The following is a 21789-nucleotide window of genomic DNA, read 5'->3' on the forward strand; positions in this document are numbered from 1 at the left end:
CAATCATGAACTTGACATAAAACAATAACTTCATCTTTCAAAACGAGGACTATTCATTCCCATTACGCACGAGCAATCTCTCTCCCTCAGTCGAAAAGGCCACCAATGGCCTGATGGCTTTGCTGTCATAAATAAAGCCCGGTCTGGCTTGTTTGTTCGGAGGGATGGATTAGGTTTAGTCCATGATCTGTTCTAAGGGGGACATTAGTGTTAATATGCCGGATGCCGAACGTGAGCGGGCCAATCCGCCGGGCGTTCTGCACCTATTCTTCACAGCCGCTGCAAAGCTTGCTGGGTTGTCTTTGGCTGGGCACATTCGTTTGTTCACTCTAAATAATGCATTCGGGGGGGGCTTTAGTGTGAATTGTCATATCCTGCATAATGGATGTTTACAAAGCAGTGTGAGTTTACCTTCAGTTTGGGGGAGTTCATCGTAATAGGCGTAATATGTCTGGCTCTGGTGAAACAATGAGTGAGCGTCTCTTTGAAGGGAAGCTATCCCACACTCCTCATTAATAATGAAGGCGCATTTAAAACACAAAAGCAGTGATGCCTTCTGGGAGAAGAGATTGACACGGATGAAACTTTATCTTGGCACAACTCAACGGTTATAGTTTTGGTCAGATATCTCTCCTTCCCCGGATTTAAATACACACACTTCCTGCTTCTATCAATAAAGTACCATTTTCCTTTTGCTCAAGTTAATTTATAACATACTCGGGTAGAAACCTGAGATCTAAATGACGTATTGTATGCATTTGTGAGGTGTATAATCTAATTCAGACTGTCTCTTGTGCTTTCTGTTTCAGTGAGTGAAAGTGAATATGAGGCGGTTACCTGAGACGACGTGTACATGTGTGTGTGTGTGTGCGTGTGTGTGTGTTGTTAGGGACCGCGTCGTCATCACCTTGACGACTGAGGTGTAGCTGACCATGAAGAGGAAGAATCCGGGCCTCACAAGGTAAAACACCATTTGATTCTTAACAAAAACAACATGCATGTGTACGGTTACTAATATAATGTGCCAGTTATTGGAAATAAATGTGGCTTCTAACCCAGTAGGACGCAGTTACATTCTGAAGTGTACTTAGAAAGGCGTTACCTGAGCAATGTACCCTTTATTCCCATAAATACAATGTAGAAGACTTGCATGAATTCACTCCTAAATACTCCACTGTTGTTCCCTTCACAGTGCACTGCTGATATAAAAGCATTTGTTGAGGACATTTAGAGCAAATACGCATGCAAAACGTCTCCACTGCCCAGCGAAGTAGAAAGAGTCTGCCCTTTTTCTACCCTTATCGTCAGCTGTGTGAACTCTGTGTCTTCAGGGAGACTGGCTGTTGTCAAACATTAAGAAAAGGCCTCTGTCCACAAGCAAATGAAATAGTCTTTGGTGCGCGGTAGCCCTGTCCCTCTGTGACTATTGAATTACATCCCTTATCCATGTTGGTGGGGAAGAAAAAGAATGTCAAGCAAAGATTTCAGGTCGCACTATGTCATAGAAAAGGGGAAGTGCCTCGTCTGGTGCAACACAGACCCCACTGTCATTCTGGATTAAGGGTCGATTGAGTTTAGCTGACTAGATGACAGAGGGGATGGTCATTCTCAGGGCAGGAGAGGGAGATGGGGTTAAAAAAAATCTATTCGCAGGTCAAATATAGTGGCATGTCATTTTGGGGGACCAATGTACACACTTGCTTTCTTCATAACTATTGTTATTTGGAAAGTAGGTCCGTTTTTTGGTTCCTACTGTCATTATTTGTAGACTTTGTAGGGATTTTAAATAACTTCATCATTCATTGTACTCGTTTAAAAAAAGGGGATTGGGGGGTTTCACAGAAGGCCAAACAGCAATGGATTAATTTAAGGCGATTTTTGCATACTTATGAAAACCCTAAAACTGGTTTGTGCGGAAAGTAGTTCTACAAAAAGTCATGTACAGGCATATTGCTGAGATAACAGCAATCAATTGACGGCGGTTTTGTCTTTCTGCGGTTAAACTCCAACCACAGACGCTTATTCCCGGCATGTTGCTCAGATCAAACGAGGAAACAGTGCTGTGGCGTATATACGGGTCAGAAACAAATACATTTGCAAGGAAAACCCTGTATTTTGCTGCATGCCGGCTGTGGTTGGCAGTGCGTATACTTGCATGGGTGTATTGTTTAGTACGTCTGTGAGAGAGTTTTACACAGCAGTGATCTCAAACATGGCTCTCTTTGGATCGGTAATAACTGAAGTCCAGCAAAGTCCATCATACCGTGTAGGACTTTAGGGGTTTGTTGCACGTACTGTAAAAATCTGCATACGACTTTTTGACAGAAGGCTTGAACCTCGAGCTGAAAAGTGAGTCAGACATTTATGTGGTTAACAATGATGTTGGCAATCTCATTGGTTAGGGAGCCAGTATTTGGCAGGAGTGCAGTTTTAACAACTTATGTACTTATGTTTCTCACAGCATCACGCTTTTACAGCCTGTATAAAACATTCACACACACACACACACACACACATTCTCACACATCCCTATTAATAACGAATTAAAAACAGGAATTTAAAGCCGTCTTTAATTCAATAAAATACACATGTACAGGAAATGCTGCAAAGTACCTCTTTATCTAAAAGTATTGTCCTTCTTTTGTGTCGCTGGTGATAAGCGCCATTGGACACAAATAGACACAGCTGGAAATGCAGCTAAGGCGTTTTTAGTCTCCACAGTTGTTTACACAATCAAGTTTCTCCGTGGGCCGCGATAAGGTGCATGGATATCCTGTGGTCTTTGCCTAGTTAATGTGTACGGACCGCACACTGGCTCTGCTTTCACTGAGTTATTACGCCGAGTGTAATTTGAAACAATTACAAAAACACTGGCCCACTTGTTACAACACTCATTTTCCCCTCACATATACAAACCACAGATTCAATAGCTTTACATGTTTTTCAATCACACCCAGTGGAGTAGTGTTCAGTGTGAAAAAGTATAGCGTTTCATCGTAGCTCGCATGGTATGGGATAATCTTTCACATTTTGCCTGGGGTTTGTTTTGCTATTTCAGCAGAAACTTGTGCGAGCCATGTGAATTACCATAGGAAAAAGACCATCAAAATACCAAATGATATTGTATGGGATGTAAATGAATACACTATTTGAATAATCAGGGCAAATAATTTGTTATCTGTGATAATAAATGGTGTTTGTTGTCCTTTTTTATTCTCCGAGATGCATTGCAGAGATAACAGGTTTAAACACACAAGCAGGGGAGCGATAGTGTAACGCGGCATGGAAGGAAGGATTTAGTGCTGCACAGTAAGCTATTGAAAGAGCTCTAATGACATGAACACACTTTGAATTGTAAGGCAAATTTAAAGTTTGGGTTGTATGTCAATAACATATTCTCCTCACGTGCCGTTCAGATTATTGGAGGCCATACAACATCGTATTTATCTTAAATGTTTTCTCACACGTTCTGTTTTGCAGGCCTTGCCATTGTTCAGCGATCCGGGTCAGCCAGTGGTGATCTTTTGCAGTGTGTGGAGATGGACACCTTCAGCAGCGTGAGTACAGTTTTCACTTCTGGCCCCCCCCCCCCCCCCCCCCCCTCATAGCAGAGCGTAGCTGAACGCAGGGAGGTCAGGCCTTGTACCTCCGTCTCTCTCACTGAAGGTGCTGGTGCAGTCTGACCATTGACATTTAGCATTCCTCTGCGCTGCCTCTGGGTTCTCAATGGGGGATTGTAGGGTGCAGAGGCCAGAGCCTGGTTCTCAAGGGTAAAAACAAAAAGGCTCTTGAAAATCCCAAGGAGTTCCCATGATCCCAGGAAAGACCTTGATCCGACCTGTGTTAGATTTCCATTCCAAGGATTAGGGCACACAAAACGGTACATATTTGGCTGATATATTTTATCTTCTGCTCTGGATTTCGGACAATGAACTGCAACGTTTTTCCTCGACTGGCACTGGCATTTTTTCCATAATGAGAATCTGTACAAGTTTCACAGTTAAGTTCAGCTTTATTTTTCATAATCATTCCGCATAATCATTCCGTTCATGGTCTTCACTGACATTTTTAAGTCGGTGCAGAAGCCTGTAGTGACATTTTATGGTGGAAAGTTTTCAAAGTTCATTTTTCCAAGGTTCTTTTCCAGTAACATACATAATCTGTTAGCATCAAAGGAGCACACATGCATAAATAATTGACTAATTCACTTAAAGGGGGCCAGCGTAGATTAATTAAGCTTGAATACTAATTATGTTTTCTGTCTACACCAACTGACGCGGTTGTTGTTTAATAAGAAACAGTTTGGTGGGTCACAATTACCGTGCACATATAAGGCCTTTCCATAAATTAAGAGGGCTTCACATTTTAAGGGTAGAACTGGCTTTGTGTGCCTTTGAAACAAAACGCTGACCTTATCTGCAGTGATTTAAATAAGGACGCTTTGTAGATGTTTTCATTATTCCTGTGACATTTTATTGATATGGTCATTGCTATTATGTTGATAGATAAAACAAGACTTTATAAACATGAAAACAAAATCCACTTTTATGTCTATTGATTTAGCAAGGCAGTCAGTCTCATCTTTATTACGTCATTTATCCTTTTATTACCACCCCATTATGACATTTAGTCACACATATATTTATATTAGGCCAACATGACTCTATTCACTTGCACACTCATTTACATTCAAATTCTGATCAATGCCACTCTGCTGGCAGAATAGCCTGAGAACAAACACAAACCTAATGTTATAGATTTTTTTTTTTTTTTTTTTGAAGGGAGAGACAAAATATGTGCAGGGGTCTCTATGTAAAGCTCTTAAAACTCTTGTCATTTCCAGAAACACTCATGCCCTTGACTCCTATGCCTAGCGCACAGGGTGCTTGTCCAGAAAGGGAAGCTGCAAGTCGCTCTGTGAAGACGAGGCAAGCAGCGCGCGCAGGGACGGAGGAAGACGGCTCAAAGCTGGGGCCTTGTTTACAGCTGCGTGGGGAAAGAAAACAGGCAGACGTAAATGAGGGCTGACGGTTTCATGAAGCACAATTGGTTGACGGCAGATTCAATGTGACTGGGCTGAACTGGGCGATGATCCGTACAGTATGCAAAATTCACTTTCTAGCTGGTCTGTGCCCACCAGCCCCTAGCAGCGAGCGGTCTTCCCCAAGCCCTTCTAGCTATGCCTTTGAATGCAACAAGAACTGAACAAGGCATTGTTGTGCTCAATTCCTTTTGACAACAATCACATTTAAAAAAAAAAAAAAAGAGAGAAAGAGAAAAAAAAGTCATGATTTTTATTTATTTTTTGACACCAGTTATAAATGATTTTTTTTCTCATGTTGACGGCAAAATAAGCAGTTTGTGTGCCGCACAGTGAAATGAAGAAAGTGTGATGGCTTAAGGGGGCACGCATGGATGCTGTCAGATGACACCACAATGAACTCAGGGGCTATTGCGTTACTCTATATGTATGTTGTAATGTACCCAAATTTCTTGGCACTGGATTTTGGCGCAGCACCGTGAATTTAACATTAATGTGCAAAGTCGACAGGGAATCTTAAAAGTGTTAGCATTGCACTGGGCCCGTTTACACTGCTGCTATCACAGTGGCATTGAACTGCCATTCCTACCTCTGGAAATCCAGTTTCTACGATCCTATTCTTTCCCCAGGATTGAATTGCAGCATCTGCATGTTCCATCCGGTTATGGCACATTAAACAACAGTCCGTGTATTACAAGGAGCATGCTGTCAATGTCAGTGGGGTCTAGGGAACGAGATGAGAACCAGGCATTTTTCTTAGCTCTCCAGACAGAGAGGCTCACATGGCGCTGTGTGGATTCGATTTTTAGTGACAATGACCCAAAGCTTTAGGCCTGGGGTGTATGTACTGTACTCCTTCTGTGTACTTTCCCTTGTGTGTTTACTTGTGTGTGTGTGTTTTCCCCCCCACTGTAACTGAACTTAAAGCAAGAATACATTCATAGTAATCAGAGGACCTATTGGCATTTGCAGGACATGGAGCTAATTTACTTTGCATAGTGAGAAACATGGGCACTGTTAGAAATGAGACCAAAACAAAAACTGCGCCTCGAGGAGAACTCGTGTGAACTGATATGAACATTACATAAGCGAAAGAATAAAAGGACTATAACAACTTTTAAAGAGAAACATCTTAAGTAATATTCTTGAACATTTCTATGTGAAATTGGAGGTTGAACTATACATATGTACAGGCAGCTATTCAAAGCATTTGTTAAGGGGAAGATGATATTCGAGATTATTATGTTCACTAATTGAGGTAGTAAACAAAATACATTTGAATAGCCTGAAGATAAAAATGTGATTTCTCCTTTGATCTCTCCAAAGTGCCTTTAGTCCTCAGGGCAAGAGCAATAATTTACCAAATAAGGAGTGTTATCCTCCTTCATTGTTCTAATTTGATGATTAATTACTTGTGGCAAAATAATGCACCGACTCCAACTATAACCTCCACAGTATGTGCAGTAAACATAGAATTTATTAAGGAGGAACATTATTTTAAAAGCATTCTTTATGGTTTTTCACTAACAGTCAAACTTTAAATAACATTTAATGAATGCAAATGTCATGTCGCTTATTTAAATAACAGCTTCAGTTTACAACACAATAACGTTAAACTGGCCTGGTATCACACAGAGCAAATGGTGATTGTTTGCAATTTTTTTCTTTTTTAATTAGTAAAATTACCTGATTCATTTTCCCATAATTGTTTCAGGGAGTTTCTCAATTTGCATATGCACCCAAACAATATTTGTCTTGCAGAAAAGGTGTGTCTGATGAAATGGAAATAAGAAAGTGGAGGAAAACACAGGGACACAATCATCACTGATGTCGAATTTGCCAGTCTCACACTCCGCATGTGAAACTCAGAAAAACTGATTGGTACCCAGTCGAAATGAAAATGGTTTTTAAATAAGTTACAATTAGATAAGCATTAATCTCAGTGGTATAAATGAATGTCTTGCTGTAGGGCTTGTTGAATGTAAAAACAGATTTACAAAAACTCCTCTTACCAGATTGGTCTGCAAGTAGTCCTTCTCCATTTTAATTGCTCTGTCATTTACAGTTGAAATAAGCCCCCCCCCCCCCCCCCCCCCCCCCACCACCCATTCTGCCCCTTGATTTTGCCTTTGAAATTAAATATTGTATACAAATACATGCTGTTCATGGGCATGAGCACAGTTCATCATTGAAATCTGCATAAAACGATGCTTAAAAAAGCTCCATACGCTTTGAGCAACAGAGCTCTTTCATATGGCGCATCCTTATGTAAACATATCCATAACAAAAACAACTACTTATGCCTTTTTACCTCAGCTTTCTTATTGTTCGGCTTGTCCGCAGAAATGAGAGAAATGTGGGACTGCAGAGATTGTTTCCACATACTCTTGATTTTCAAAGGAACCCATACTTGCTTACATACATTCCTCCTTTTTCTTTCCATTCATGCCAATTTAGACCACCTACAAGTCAAAATAGTGTTGACTTTGCATATATGTGTATATGTATTTGTGTGTATATGTATATATATATATATATGTGTGTGTGTATATGTATATAGATAGATGAATCACCTTTACGTTGCATTTGTTGTAATCATGCTTTACACATGAATTCTAAATTGAAATTACTATATTCAAAATCCTCCAAGCTGTACAGCACACAAGGAGGCCTGACATGGTGTTATTTAAAGACTATTTTTGTCTCTCCTTTGAGATTTTTTAGGTTGAGTGCATGTGAATGGAAGTAATGAGAAGTGTGCCTGGATTTCCATACTCATTTGCACACCAAGACTGTGTACTCTCATGCAGCCTGTGCAAAAAAATGCATAATTCTCCAGGAGAGAGTGTTGTTGCCCATTCATTTTAGAAACAGGGAGGAAGTATTTTAATGTGACCTTCATTACACATTCATGTCAACTTTTCTTATCTATTTATGATTAAATTCTTTTCCACTCCTGTTGTTCAATTAGTGCTTGACCCCTTTAGCGGCGATGTAAATTAAATGACATTTTAGTGTCGTCCCATATTTAAAATACTGCGTTAGTTGCGGATCATAAATGATGATCTTCATTCTGCAGCTAATTTATTCATTTAACAATTTCCCTCCAGAAGTTACAGCAGAAGGCTCTGCAGCAACCTAAGCAGAAGAAATCCAAGTCGGCTGAATTTCTGATGGGTGAGTCCTGCTTGATGAGTTATTGCTCATAATTTGTGTAAGGATTAATTAACTAATTACAGACAAATGGCTTTGGGCTAAATTTTGCTCTTGCTTGTCAGGGCGCAATTTGTAATTATTTTAATCATTTCTTCTTCTTCTCTTTTTTTTTTTCCTCCTCCTTTGCAGGATTCTGATTTAATTTTAACCTAATTGTGTTTTAGTGTCATTCTACCAGGATGCGCTTGAACATTTTGGGACAGACAAATCACCAATAGAAACATTTTGCTGCCAATAAATGTGCTTTGTTATTTTACGAGTCACTTTGACCTAACGGTTGTATTGCCCCTTCGTGTCAGTGTTTGTATTTGTATTTATGTTCTTACTTATTTTGTCAGGGAGAGAGGAGAGAGCAGCTCTGGTGGGCATAGACAACCCAGCCTTCGATGGAGGAGGAAGCACCGAGCTCTCTGTTCCTCCTGTTTGGCTGGGGAGAGAAATTCGAGGTGACAGGCCAGATAGCACCCTTGCAGCTCACCCAAAAAAAATGGAGCTGCAAGCCCCTGCCAAAGAAAGAGGTGAAGCTTCATTTTTCATTAGCCTCAAATTTGTTGACAGTAGTTGTGTTCCTGATCTAACCTTTCTCTCACTCCCTCTTTCTTCTCCTCTTTCTCTCTCTACCTCTCTCCATTCGTGGGGCCCTTGGTCCCTGCATTCCAAAGCAAGCGTGTCCTAACAAGCAACCCTCGTATAACTTCTTCCTCCGCTGGAGAACGCTACAGTAGTGGGTGTTCTATCTCTATCTAGAAGTACCCTCGACACAATCAGCCTTGACTCCCACTCTCGGCTACATGCCTTGTGGTGGGCTGGAGTCATAGGAGAGTGCATTTACATACGCTACTACGCTACCAAGCCGATCCGCTGTCTGTGTGGTGTACTCACAACGCCCCCGAAACACGGCTTAAGGCCAATCAGGCATACGAATATGCCCCCTTATAATTCAGTATGTCAGGGAGAACTCTTGAGGAATGGGATGGTAAATTAGGATGCGTTCAAGGTTGCGAGCGTGCCAGTTTTCTCAGAGATGAGTCACATGTAAGATTCTTGATTTTAATGTGATTTATTTTGCTTTTGCTGTGCATGGCGAGCAATTATTATCAATTATTGTTACGACGTTTTTAATGCACAAGAGGTAGGATTGCACTTCACCGTGGTGCGTGGAACTGGCCGTCATGGGAGCAAAACATATTTTCCATCAGGTCCAGAAAGTCAGACCATAAATATATGATATAGGAGACTAATGTTAAATCTAAACAAGTAATTAAAACGTCTTCTTCATTGGCTGAAGATACTGGCTTGAGCAAAGCGATCAAACATTCCAGTCATCATCTTTGTTTCTGTTTTGTTTATATATGTGTGTGTTTTTTCAAGTGGCGGATGTATGAGATACTTTTCCATCGTCTGTGTATTATCTACAGTCAAGCGTGCTTCCCTTTCATATTTTTGTTGGAAAACCGCACTGAAATTGAAACTTTACTGTATTGTTTAAGTCTTGTGGCTTTGAAGAGAACACAGATTCACTTTGAGATCAGTTTCCCGTCGGAAAGGGCTGTCTGACGGCGAGATTAAGTGGTGAAAATACTAATAATATAGCATACTATTAAACAGGTATTGTTTTTTTCTTCAGTTTACAATGATTTTGGATAAGTACCTCATACAACCCCACTTCAAGAGAGTAAAACTATCCCTTTAATGAAGGAATACGGTTCATCAAATCAAGAAAACACAACTAAGCCTAATTCTGAAGAGTCAGTATTATTGGGGAAACAGGATCCACTGTCTCTCTGTGCACCGACACAGACTCTTTCCAAACAGATATTGACATGCTGACGCTGATGAGGGAAGTTACTGATTTTCCTCTCTTCTTCTTTGTTCAATTAATTGGAAATGCTAATTAGGCCACTCACCATACCCTTAAAGCATACAAAATGAACTTAACCATATGGTAGTTTAATGATATTAGAACTCAGGAAAATATGAAATATTTCACATCAGCACAGTCACTATATGAATATGTTTTTGTTATTAACAGGGCTCTGTCAAGTCCACGTACACCCTCTTATTACACGCATGTCTCAAAGGGCATTTTATATATATATATATATCACACGCTGTGTGTTTATAACTTAATATCTTTGTGGTAATTACACTGAATATATGATTTACACAAACAAACTATAAATCTCTAGCACAAAATGAGCAACAGTTCAGTGACTCGTGTGCCTTTTATTGGAAGATCACAAAGGCAGATTGTTCCATGTTTGTGACACTTCTATTTGGCCTTAACCAAAATCCGACATCATCTCTCATTCCCCGTTAGCAGTAACTCTGGCTGCCAAGAGCTTCTAGTTACTGATAATGTGCATATGAGAACAGAGAATTGAAATTTTCATTAGAGAGACGGACTGGAGGACAGCCAGACTATTTAGGTAAATCACAGATATGATTCAAAAGGCGATCCACGAAGCCACCGCCATTATGCAAATTTGTGTTTGAAAAAAGGGTTTCATAACCTCAGAGCTATTTGCAGAGAAATTGTTCAAACTCTTTGTTAACGATGTAGAGGGATTTAACATGTGAATTTCACAGTCAATTTATGGCGCCGTCGAGGTGTCATGCGGCTCCTCCTTTTTTAATAATTTTCTCACTCTTGACTCTTTAACTTAGAGTAAAGACAGTGTGTGGAAACCTCCTGCAAGATATTTAATATGACCACCAAATAATCCCAGTGAGCTTTATTTTCGGGTAGCGGCCAAGTGAGCCAGTGGTGCTGCTGTGCAAACACGCTTACTCACATTTTTATGCAAGCAAGCGCCGATACCCACAGACTTCTATAAAGGCGACCCTTGTGTGGAATATATGACATGATTTAATGCACCGTGCATTTTATTATTTTTTTGCCCCACAACCTGAGAAATACAAGTAAAGCAATTTAGATTGGAGTGAAATATTCAAGGCCTGTAATGAGAATGATTTGGGGTTAAGAAAGCTGCTTGGTGGGGTGTACCCTTAATAGAAAGAGCCCTGGAGCCATTGGATTCCCATAAACTCTGCGGAGCAGACTTGATACCCATAGGTCAATGGTTGCTAATAAGAAGTCAATGAGACATGGGCTCAGGTTATTTTCCTTTGGATCTGCTCCTCCAAACTTGCCCGGTCCTCTGGGCCGCTGACCTCGGAGTATTTAGAAGGTATTGTCTTTGAAATTCCAGGTACTTTTGCGCTTGTAGACTTTCTCATTAGTTCCTTTTGAACACGGCAAACATATGGCAGTTGTATTTAAGAGATTGCCTGCCGTGACCTTTTGCGGCATGCTAATTAGGCCCCAGAGCACCGCAGGCCGCGCAGAGTCGCACCGAGGAACCCAGCAGTCTCTTTCCCAGTTCTCTCCTTCTGCCTCTGTACTCCCTGTCTCATCACGGCTCTGCCTTATCTGGTAGCAGCCGCTGCCCCTGCCCTTCGACAGTGTGGGTTTCAAAATTAACATTTCGCTTCATGTGCTTCTAATAACCACTAACCTGAACCTGTACAACTCCCCTCTCCCCGCCCCCGCGCTTGCCAACTCCCAACCCCTCTTTCTCTCCCCTCTCGCACTTTCCACAGGAAATCAACGTGCCCGAAATTACTTTGACCCGTCGTCGGCTGAGCAGACGGACCCAAGGCATTGCAGGATGGCTGGGGTCAGCGCTGAAGATGAGCTGGAATTAAGTATGTCATTCACCGTCATAATGGTTCTCCTCGGTTCATTAAAGCGAGGTGAGAGAGATCACTGGTAGCAGGCCGCCATTTGTGACGGCAGGACAGTCTATGTAAATACACCGAGTGATGGCATCGCCAGATTGGCTGCCCGACTCACTGTCATTGACGAAGGTCACGTATCGTTGGTCAGCTTTCATTTCACCGTGTATTTTTTTTCTTTCTTTCCCCTGTCAAATGACACACGCAGAGCACACATCAATAGTTTGCAGCCCACTCCTAAAGTAGGCCTATTAAAAGCGAGCTCTTGGGAGCCAAGTAATATGCATGTTATAATGAAACATGGCTATTAATGGAGAAGCCATTTCACCTGTATCTTTTGGATATCACTGCCGTGTAATATCAAAGGATTTGCCAAACCAAATCTCATCACATGATGACAGGCCGGCTAACAGGCATGTTAATGCTCCTATTTCATTACCCCTCTGCATACACTTGAGTTTCACCCCTCTCCAGCCACGGCTAATGTCTCTGGTTTGCATGTTAAGATGTGGTTTAGATTGACTTGTCTGATAAATGGAAAGTAATTTTGAAGCACACAAATGCATGTAATTGTCCCGGCACCTTTGAGGGTGTACTCATTTTATAATTGTTTTGACTTGTAGCAGTATTGAATGCGGATGAAAACAGACTGTATCAAAGAATGTCTGCATTGCTGGATGAGGAGGATACCTTCATAAATATCCCTGGTATGTATCCCCATATAACTGTACTCCTGTATCTTGGTAATTAGGACACAGTTGCCAAAAATACCAATTTTTACAACTTTAACTCAGAACAATTACTTTACCTTTACATTGCGTTAATTTAGAACAATTGCTTTACTTTTGCATTACTTAAATGAAGATTTTTCTTTTACATTTTGGGTCCTATAATGTTCATTAAATTCCTTGTGAGCACTGTTTACTTGACATGTCCTGATTTAGAAAAATGTATCTGATTTCAACATATATCCATATCTGGTCACATGTGTAACTGCTGGTTAATGCTGTTAATTTCCAAACTTTAAAACCAGATGTATATTTTAATTTGCATGGTGATGTATTGATACAACTTCACGTTTTAACATCATGAAACAAAATTGCAAAAGTCCCCATTTGAAACAATGACAGTCCCAGTGAGACAGAAGTTAGAGCAGCTTCATCTCCTGTACTGTGATGTATTTCACAGCGAAACAAAATATTTTAGCGGTGTACATTTACAAAAGGGATTTAAATCAAATCCTTTGCATTATATTTGGCAACTAAAAATGGGCGTGCTTTAGCGTGATACTGAGCGACAGAGGACTGTTGGTTTGCCACACACACACACACACACACATACACACACACACCTCACTCAACTGTTGTTAGATGCAGGAGGAGGACGAGGGAGAGATGAAAGGTGCACATAAGGTGAAGTTTGTTTTTTTATGACCATGGCCAGCCAGTCGCCCAAAGTCTCATTTGATTGGATTATTTTTTTGTAAACGCCCCTGAGTGCAGGACGAGTCATCACACATTTGACACCTTAACAGAAACCAAAGACGCTCTAACTTCCATTTAAGTGGAGCTTTAAAGGTACAGTATCTTTAGGTTAAGACATAAACAAGTGAAATCATAAACAACCCAGACAAAAATGTGATGCTACCAACACTAAAAGCAGCACTAACGTGGAACAAAGAATAAGACTAGAAATGGACCGTCACTTGGAGTCAGCTTTCCAAGCACAGCCATTGTCTCACAGTAGGCGTGCCTTTTCTCATTAGCTCAGTTTTATTTAAATATGTAGCCAACCTGGCAACATTGAGGTGGTTTAAGCTCAGCATTGTTCTGGCTGAAGACAGTCGCACCAGATCCTGTTGACATGACGCACATCTCCCTTGTAATTCCAGCGCACAAGTGATGGGTTTAGGCCCGCTTCAACACGGTAGAATTTACCCGGCTTGTATTATTTGCCATTGTCTTGGATTTAGCTGTACCACCGAGATTAGCAGCCCCGTCCATTGTCTTGGAATGTTCATGAAATCCCGCCGAAAAAGTAAAGAGGATCTTGGATTAACAGTTCCTCCATGCAATAGGCTGAGAGACTGGGAAGAGAAGAGAGAGAGAGGAAGAGAGAGAGAGAGCTCCTACTTCTGTACCGTTGGAGTCCGACTGCGGTGACTGCCAGTAAGCACTTCACCAAGCTACAATAGGCTTCGTGACAATCACCTTATGCTGTTGTATGGATGCCTCCCACCGGTGTAGGCCCCATGTCTTCTTTGCAGCCGCACAGCCAGCGCAGCAGTGTATGTCAGTACTGATCCTGACATTTCGTGACTGCTTCTCAGGCTTTTGTCTTCGCTTCTATAGCCTGACATAAAGCACCATGCACATTTCACAAGAAAGAGCATGAATACGACAAAGTATTAATGAAATGGACAGTGGCCAGTGCTGTAGACATTTTCTCAAAAAAAGAAATTCCAAGAGAAATCCCTTCTGTCTGTCTGAGATCTTCAGTTCTTCCTTTTTTTATCGTGATACATTTTATTGCCTTGGCTTGGAGATGAAAGAACACAGAATGGTATTCTATTCATTCTAGTTCCCGGTAAGACGTTGGGCATTGATATCAGCTTCTATGTGGAAAGCGTTAGTCAGTGGTAACAGCTTTGGCTGTTGTGCATATTGGACTGCACACGTTGAATACGCAGATGCTCAAAAGAATACCTCTTTGCTTTCTACCGAAGCGGTGCGGCAAAACTGAAAAGACACAAAGCAAGCAGGTTAGCTGCTGTAAATTATGCTTCCCTGCTTTCAGTGATGAATTCTAGGTTGCTAACTAAAAACTAGTTCACATATGGTGCAGAAGACAAACTTTCTTTCAATGTACAGGCCCGTTGTTCACAATTTAACTAGCTTTACAGCCATGAGCAACAAAAACACCACATCTTCCTTTTCATTCCTTGCAGAGTAAAGCCTCAGTTCAGCCTCATGTATCCTATTCTACATCTGCTCTTAAGATTAACAAACCTTCCTTGTATTTGGTCAAATCTTTTTTTTGAGTTTGAATAAATGTTATGAGATATCTTTATCTAAAAACCACAGACTTTGCTTGAATAAACAACCGCGATCATATTAGCAAAAGAATAGCCAAGCAGGCTACTGTGGTTCTTGTGCAGAACTAAGGTCTTGTCTCCAATATGAATATGTCAAGATGAGGATTTAAGGCCTGAATATGATACTTTAGTTTTGTGAATGTTCATATTGTATTCATGTGAGTTGCTGTTTCAGAGTACACCACTGTCCAACCTGCATAAATGTCTGTATATACATGTGTGCCTGTTTCTGGATGTGGTAAGTATGCACATCCATCAGTATGTGTATGCGTGTGTGTGTGTGTGTGTGTGTGTGTGTGTGCATGCCCACTGATGCGTATCTCTCCAGGTACGCTGCCAGCCTCCAGGGATGAGGAGGTGTTGGAGGTGAAGGCGGGTGATCCGGTGCTTCAGCGGCGACTGCTGCTCCACGGTGGTGGTGAAGCCTCGGGCTCCAGGCCCTCCCAGGCCCATACCATTGCCAAAACCCAGGCTGGGGCTAGTAGTGCTGGGCTGGGAGGAGAGGCTGGACTCAAAGCAGGGAGGATGGTAATGGGCAGAGGAAGCACTGTAAAAAGTAATGCTATGCTTTTATTTATGTTTTATATATTGTTTTTTATTATCTTAATATCACACTATTAAGTTTAGTATGATAATAACATGTATTTCCTTTGAACATTCATAAAGCTAGCAGGGAATCATTCCAGGAAGTTGTGTACATTTTCATGCAATTCTTTGTCTCTGGACACTATTTTATTCCCTCCGATTTTATTGGTGGACATGATAAGACACATAACATTATATTCAAAGACTTCCGCATAATGCTGCAGTCGCATTATATATTTTTTGATACATATTATAAGGTTTGTGATGCCACTGTATTATTTCTTGCAGCGAGCACAGCTGAGGAGGTGATCCCCCACTACGCCCAGCAGCTGAGGGAGCGTGTGCGGCCTGACATGATCACGCTTGGCAGCCTTTCACTGCAGCAGGTCAGGGCTACAAAGAGGAATATCTGTGTCATCATCCCATATTCACCAGCACATCAGCCATGTCCATTATGCTGTGTATCAGTGGCTTTGGCTAATGGCCATTGTGTGTGTGCGTGTGTGTGTGCGTGTACATTTATCCATGTTGTCTGTTCACATGCCTATGTGTATAGGGATATGTGGGTGTGTTACGTACTCGGCTTACTAATTTTCTTTCTTTTTTCTTTCCATATTTGGTCCTCTTTTTGTCCCCAACCTTTTTGTTCCCCCCCACTACCGCTACCTTTATAAAAGTTCTGCATTTCATTTTCAGTGCACATGGTCCCAATCTCAGCTGAATGCACTCATTTGAAATTGCCTTTTGTAGAACACGCATTCATTCAAGGTTAGATAACTCATTCATCGTCAGCTCAGAACGTGTGCATGGATTTCAACTGTATAATCGATGCTACATAGGATATCCTCACACAATTAACTTATTTGTGGAGACAGTTTTGTTCTGCCTTTGAACTTTGTTGTGCATTATTATGCATATTTGTCTCTGACAGTAGCTGATTTCCTTCTTTATTTACCCGCCTTACAGTCTTTTCAGGAAAAATAGAGCGTGACTACTTTATATTTTCCAACTGGGGAGTAGGGATATAGTGAACCAGCGTTAAGATCTGAAGCTCCTTTCAGAACAAGTGTTTGTATTCCGTCAGTCAGAAAGGAAATGGGAGAGGACAACAAGAACATGGGCTTTCCATTGTGTTGGCAAATCTAGATTGCGAGGAAACCCGACAAATTAACGCATACGTTCAAAGAATGCAGAACTTCGATCCGCAGTATTTTTAGTTATAATCTCACTTGAAAAGAGAGTAGGAGTATCAAATTATATGAATAGAAAGTAAACATAATTGGGGGGAAAAAATGGTTCAACAATGTCTCACCATCACTTGGAAGCCACAGCAACAGTTGACTCATCCTCCCTGACTGGATAATAGTAGCGTCTACTGTGTACTGTATCAGTATTGGGATCAGTGTTATCTTATTCTGCCATAATGTGTATGCGCTCTCCTACTGTTTCCACACCCACCTCCCATTGAAAGCACATTATCCACCAGAGATTTCACATCTATTTTAAAAATAATAGTGTTTTTCTTCTTTCTCTATTCTGTCGTACAAAGCCTCTACAGGGCGAGACGCTGTCACTTAGCAGTGTCAATGCGTCTGAATGGGGAGTGCGAATGTGCTGACTGAATGTAAAACCGGCAGAAATACTCATCAAACGCTACATGTCTTTAGGGCCTGGCTCAGTATCGATTGCCTGCAGATTGCATTACAGTTGCTCCTTGTGCTTAATTCTGCCATTATGGTGCACTGCACTGTTTCATAAAGCGGCATCCAAAGAAAGTGTGCATGTGTGTTTACACGGATTTTCAGCGAGCGGCTCAGAGGGGACCACTGAAGAGGAGGGAGTGGGCAAAGAGAAAGGAGAGACTAATGGCCTTCTTCGCTGGGAATGTTGAGGTAAAGGCCTGTGTACTGTTTATATGCTGTGTGAAGGAGTCGTTGCTTTTTTTAGTTAAAAGGCATAATAGCCCACAGGACATTAACTTCGGGACTGTGTGCTGTTCAGAGATAATTTCACAAGCTCAACATAGTCCTCCAATCATTTTCTTTCTTGTTACATTTCTCCATAACATTAGCCCGCCACACATTCTTATTCCTGAGTGCTCATCTTTTAACAATATTTCATTACAATTAGCCACAAAAATGAATATCTTACATTGTAATTTAGAGTGATGTGGTGTTTACACGAAATTGTCAATTAGCTGATGATGTTAATGACGGTTACCACATTAACCGTGTTTGTTAACATATCCACTTTAATATTTAAAGGCGCCTCATTCACAAAGAGAGTGTGACGAGGCAGTGAGAGAAGCGCCACAGCCCCGGCTGAGCACGCTGCTTCGGTGGTAAAGTCCAGCCCATTTTCACATTCCTCTCCATATGTACAATTGATGTCACATGACTGTAATCTTTAAATTGTGTGAAAAGCATTTGCGATTCCACTGACATTCGAGAAAGGAATGTAAGTCGTATGTCCTCTGCATGTCTTCTCCTGTTGACGGGCATTGCATTGTGGGTAGCGTGTCTCGAGGTGACAGAAATCTGTCCATGTCATTGGGCCTGGAGGCGCATCAATTCTCGGTCCCTCCACTTTCGTCGGAGATCACACATCAAATCTCGTAGCGAGAGCGCCTCGGGCGATCGGCTTAGCATGTTTAAGTTTTTAGCAATTACGGACTACCATGCTGACATGATAAAATCAAGGAACTACTGTACACATCAGTATCTTCTCTTGTGTTTGGTTGTTTTATGGGTGGGTGGTAGTCGGACACCAGCCCTGTCAGATTAATGTGGTTCGGAGTTTAGCGCGATGACCTCCTCTCGACAGCCTTGAACCCTGTAAATTCCTTCTGATATCAATGGTGGGTGGCTATTAGACATGGGAGACTTTCTATGCATCACCTAGGGCTACATCTGCCTGCAATTTAATGAGAAATGATTTCACTTTTTCTCTCTCCCTACGCCTATGAAAGGGAAGAAAAAAAAAATAAAGAGGAGAGACGGGGAGCTGACTTGTGGTTTTTGTAACAAATGTGTAATTCATTTGTTTCCACTGTTTCTGATTTAATGGAGGTCGAGTAATTGCATTAGGAAGCACATTGTGCCTTGTTGTGAACTGATGAAAGCACATGTAATACTTTTGATAGGCGAACAGTAAGGAGGGAGAGAGGGAGAGAAAGGAAAGAAAGACCCAGTGCCTGCCTTTGATGCCGAGCATTTATTTGCTGAATTATCCTTCGTTTTTACAAGCATCTTATCCCCAGTCACAGGCAGGCCAGGGCCCCTGTGATATTGCTTTATTTTGAGGAATTAAGAGAGGTGGCGAGGAGACAGAGCGAAGCAACCGCTTATTACATTACCACTGATAAGATTGAAAGGCCGAGAAAGGCAGAGAGAGAGAAAGAGAGAGAGGGACCCAGTGGAAAGTGTTTTGTTATGTTGTTATTAGATTGAGCCTCTGTTGGCTACAGAGTGGAACAACAGAGAGTCCAAAATGCAGGTGGCTGTTAACAGGGTTAGCTTCTTGTATTCTTGTGCGTTGTATACGCGTGTTTGTGTGTGTGTGTGTGTGTTTGTGCATGTAGCAGCAGAACCACTGAAAACCTGTCACTCAGAGTGCTGGGGGAAGGCCAAGAGGAAGCGATGGCCAAATACGGGCAGATGACAGAGCTCCCACAATCCTCTTCTTCAGCATCACGGCCCCCGTGGCAGGTAAGCTCCACTAGCCACTCAAGACTGTGGACTGAGTAGCAAACGTTGGAAAGAGAAAGCACACAAACAGGAAGTGACATACCTTTTAAATCTCTAAGCGGTTTGTTGCACAGGAGGAGACACAAGAGGAACGTATTGATCCCAAAAGTGTTTACAAAATCTTAAAATAAATGCAGGGTTGTTTGTTCAAAAACAGTCCAATGATGTAATTATGTGAAATCATGTGATGAATGGGGAAATAATACCCCATATTGTATATTCCTGCATGCTATTCATTACACTAATGGGTAGTGTATGTGCACATACCCACACAAAGGCACATTCACATGCAGGCACCATACAGATGCTAACTATTCAGCCACACAAAGATTTTTGTTTTTTTCCTGCCTGCTTTGTGTGGATGTTGTCTGTGGTTTTAGGAATCTAAGTAGGAGGAAAAAGGAGTCTTTGGAGATGAAAAAGGGGAACAGAGGGAGAGGACAGAACAGAGAACCAAGTGGGAAAAGAGAGAAGGAAGCTGCAGCTTTAGCGGTAGCATCACCAGCTGTGGGAGGAGTGTGCTGTTGTGTTGCATCTGGGGATGAGGCTGCCATGCCACCGTGCTGGCTTAAAGATGTAATGAATCTTCAGTCGGGGGCTTTCCTTCCAGGGTGACAACTGGCTTTGAGGAAGGTTGTAAATGCAGGGGAGATTGTGGTATAATTCCTCAGACTGGCGTTTGTGCCCCCCAGTCACCATTCGATTATCTCCCAAATTGCTGTGTTTCACTGAGATAAAGATTTTTTATGGCTTGCTGACTTGAAACAACCGGCACAGGCAGAATAGGGGGCAAAGAGGGAGAGGGGAAGAGAGAAAGCGAGAGAGCGAGAGAGAGAGAAAGCAATGGCCAAACCTGCCACGCATAGTAATTTCCTTTGGTAAATGACAAAATCTTTGTTTATATGACATTTCCCTAAAATTACTGCAGCGAGATGAATCTGAAATATAAAATGTCACATTTGGCATGCAAAACTATGAAAATATATTTCTGTGCAAAATTCATGGAGGCATTTAATTTAGAACGTGTTTAATAACTAAGGCAGCCTGCATCAGTAATCCTGCCCGGAGGTCCCAAAAAGATTGTCATATTTATTCTCTCCTTTCTTCACCCCCCTCCTTCATTCCGAAGCCAAAAAATTTTAAGGGTAAATGTTCATTGTTAATTAAGATTTACTAATTAAAATGAAAATAATTAACGAGAAAGCTTAATCTCTGAATATTAGCCCATACTTAGAAAGAAAGGAAGTTTTTGTATGTGGCATTTCCTGTCTCTATAAAGAGTGCATTTTGTGTGATCAGTCAATGTGTGGAAAGCCCTGAAAAGATGTTTCAGCGAAAGGACGGCTGCTTGCCAGCAAAACCACGGAGGATCCCTCGCTAGAGCCTTTGATCTCATCTGTAGGAGTGCTGTAATGTTATGGCACTTTAGGCACAACTCAGGCTTGGGGCAAACAAACCACCTCTGATATGGAAAATTGGCTCACTTCACCTTTTACCTTCGCCTTGCTGTCTTGACTGTATCTTATGTCGCCTGTGCGAGCATGTGGGCCGGATATAACAATACCTCATGAAAAACATACATAGTGGAAATCTGACACCGGTTTGATGTTATTGTTTTTTTGTTTTTTTTTGCTTATTTTTGTCCTTTCTCATCTTCCTCCTCTTCCCTTTCCAGTCCTCATGCATACATCTCTTTCCAGTGTGGGGACTTGGAGGCCTCCATCACCTCCCCCCCAAATGTGAGATGTGTGGGCTAAACCGCTTTGCCACCAATTATACTAATTTCACTTCTGCCTAAATTGTTTTTGTTGTTTTGGTATGCAAAGATGCGCACAGTGGGGAGATTGAGGGGCATTACTGGAGGGCTCAGCACACACCTTCCCCCCCCTCCTTCACAGACTAGCAGAGCAATGGGCACCGCCAGCCGGTGTTAGGTTATTATGTGAAGTGTGCGGAGAAGGATAGGGATAGTCTCAGTTGTTTGGTGACAGCACTGCACACAGTATACTGTAAAACATGTATGAATATGAGTGTGTGTGCACATGTAGCCCTGAGTGCTACTATGTCATTGATTAGAATTGAGGGCTTTAATTGCCAGACACTCAGAACTAGCCCTAGGGAGATGGTCAACGCGGTGTAAATTTGAGTACATAAAATGAATGCGCATTAAGTTGAAAATGAATGGGAATTAAGAGAAGCAACTTAGATGATTAGAGAAGAAGAAATACCGGCATTTAAGAAAGGAAGGGATAGGGCAGGATAGCATAGGATGGAATAGAATAACATCAGATATAATGGGATAGGATTGGAAAGGACAGGATGGGATGGAATGGATAGGATATGGTGGGAAAAGATGCGATAGGGTGGGA

The 21789-nt window shown here is 41.6% G+C and overlaps 1 protein-coding gene across 1 annotated transcript in view; it reads left to right on the forward strand.

The window, feature by feature from the left end:
- Positions 1-215: 215 nt before the first annotated feature.
- ofcc1 (orofacial cleft 1 candidate 1) overlaps positions 216-21789 on the forward strand; it is a 79927-nt gene continuing 58353 nt past the window's right edge. Inside the window, exons 1-11 of the mRNA XM_076080892.1 lie at positions 216-231; positions 3481-3557; positions 8152-8222; positions 8600-8775; positions 11861-11965; positions 12619-12702; positions 15418-15645; positions 15963-16060; positions 17480-17566; positions 17939-18012; positions 19261-19381. Of these exons, the coding sequence (XP_075937007.1) occupies positions 216-231; positions 3481-3557; positions 8152-8222; positions 8600-8775; positions 11861-11965; positions 12619-12702; positions 15418-15645; positions 15963-16060; positions 17480-17566; positions 17939-18012; positions 19261-19381 (1137 nt within the window). The remainder of the gene's footprint in view (positions 232-3480; positions 3558-8151; positions 8223-8599; positions 8776-11860; positions 11966-12618; positions 12703-15417; positions 15646-15962; positions 16061-17479; positions 17567-17938; positions 18013-19260; positions 19382-21789) is intronic.

The sequence above is a fragment of the Anarhichas minor genome, unplaced genomic scaffold (genome assembly GCF_050575085.1).
Source record: "Anarhichas minor isolate MPS153535 unplaced genomic scaffold, ASM5057508v1 ptg000074l, whole genome shotgun sequence".
NCBI classification, from domain to species: Eukaryota; Metazoa; Chordata; class Actinopteri; order Perciformes; family Anarhichadidae; genus Anarhichas; species Anarhichas minor.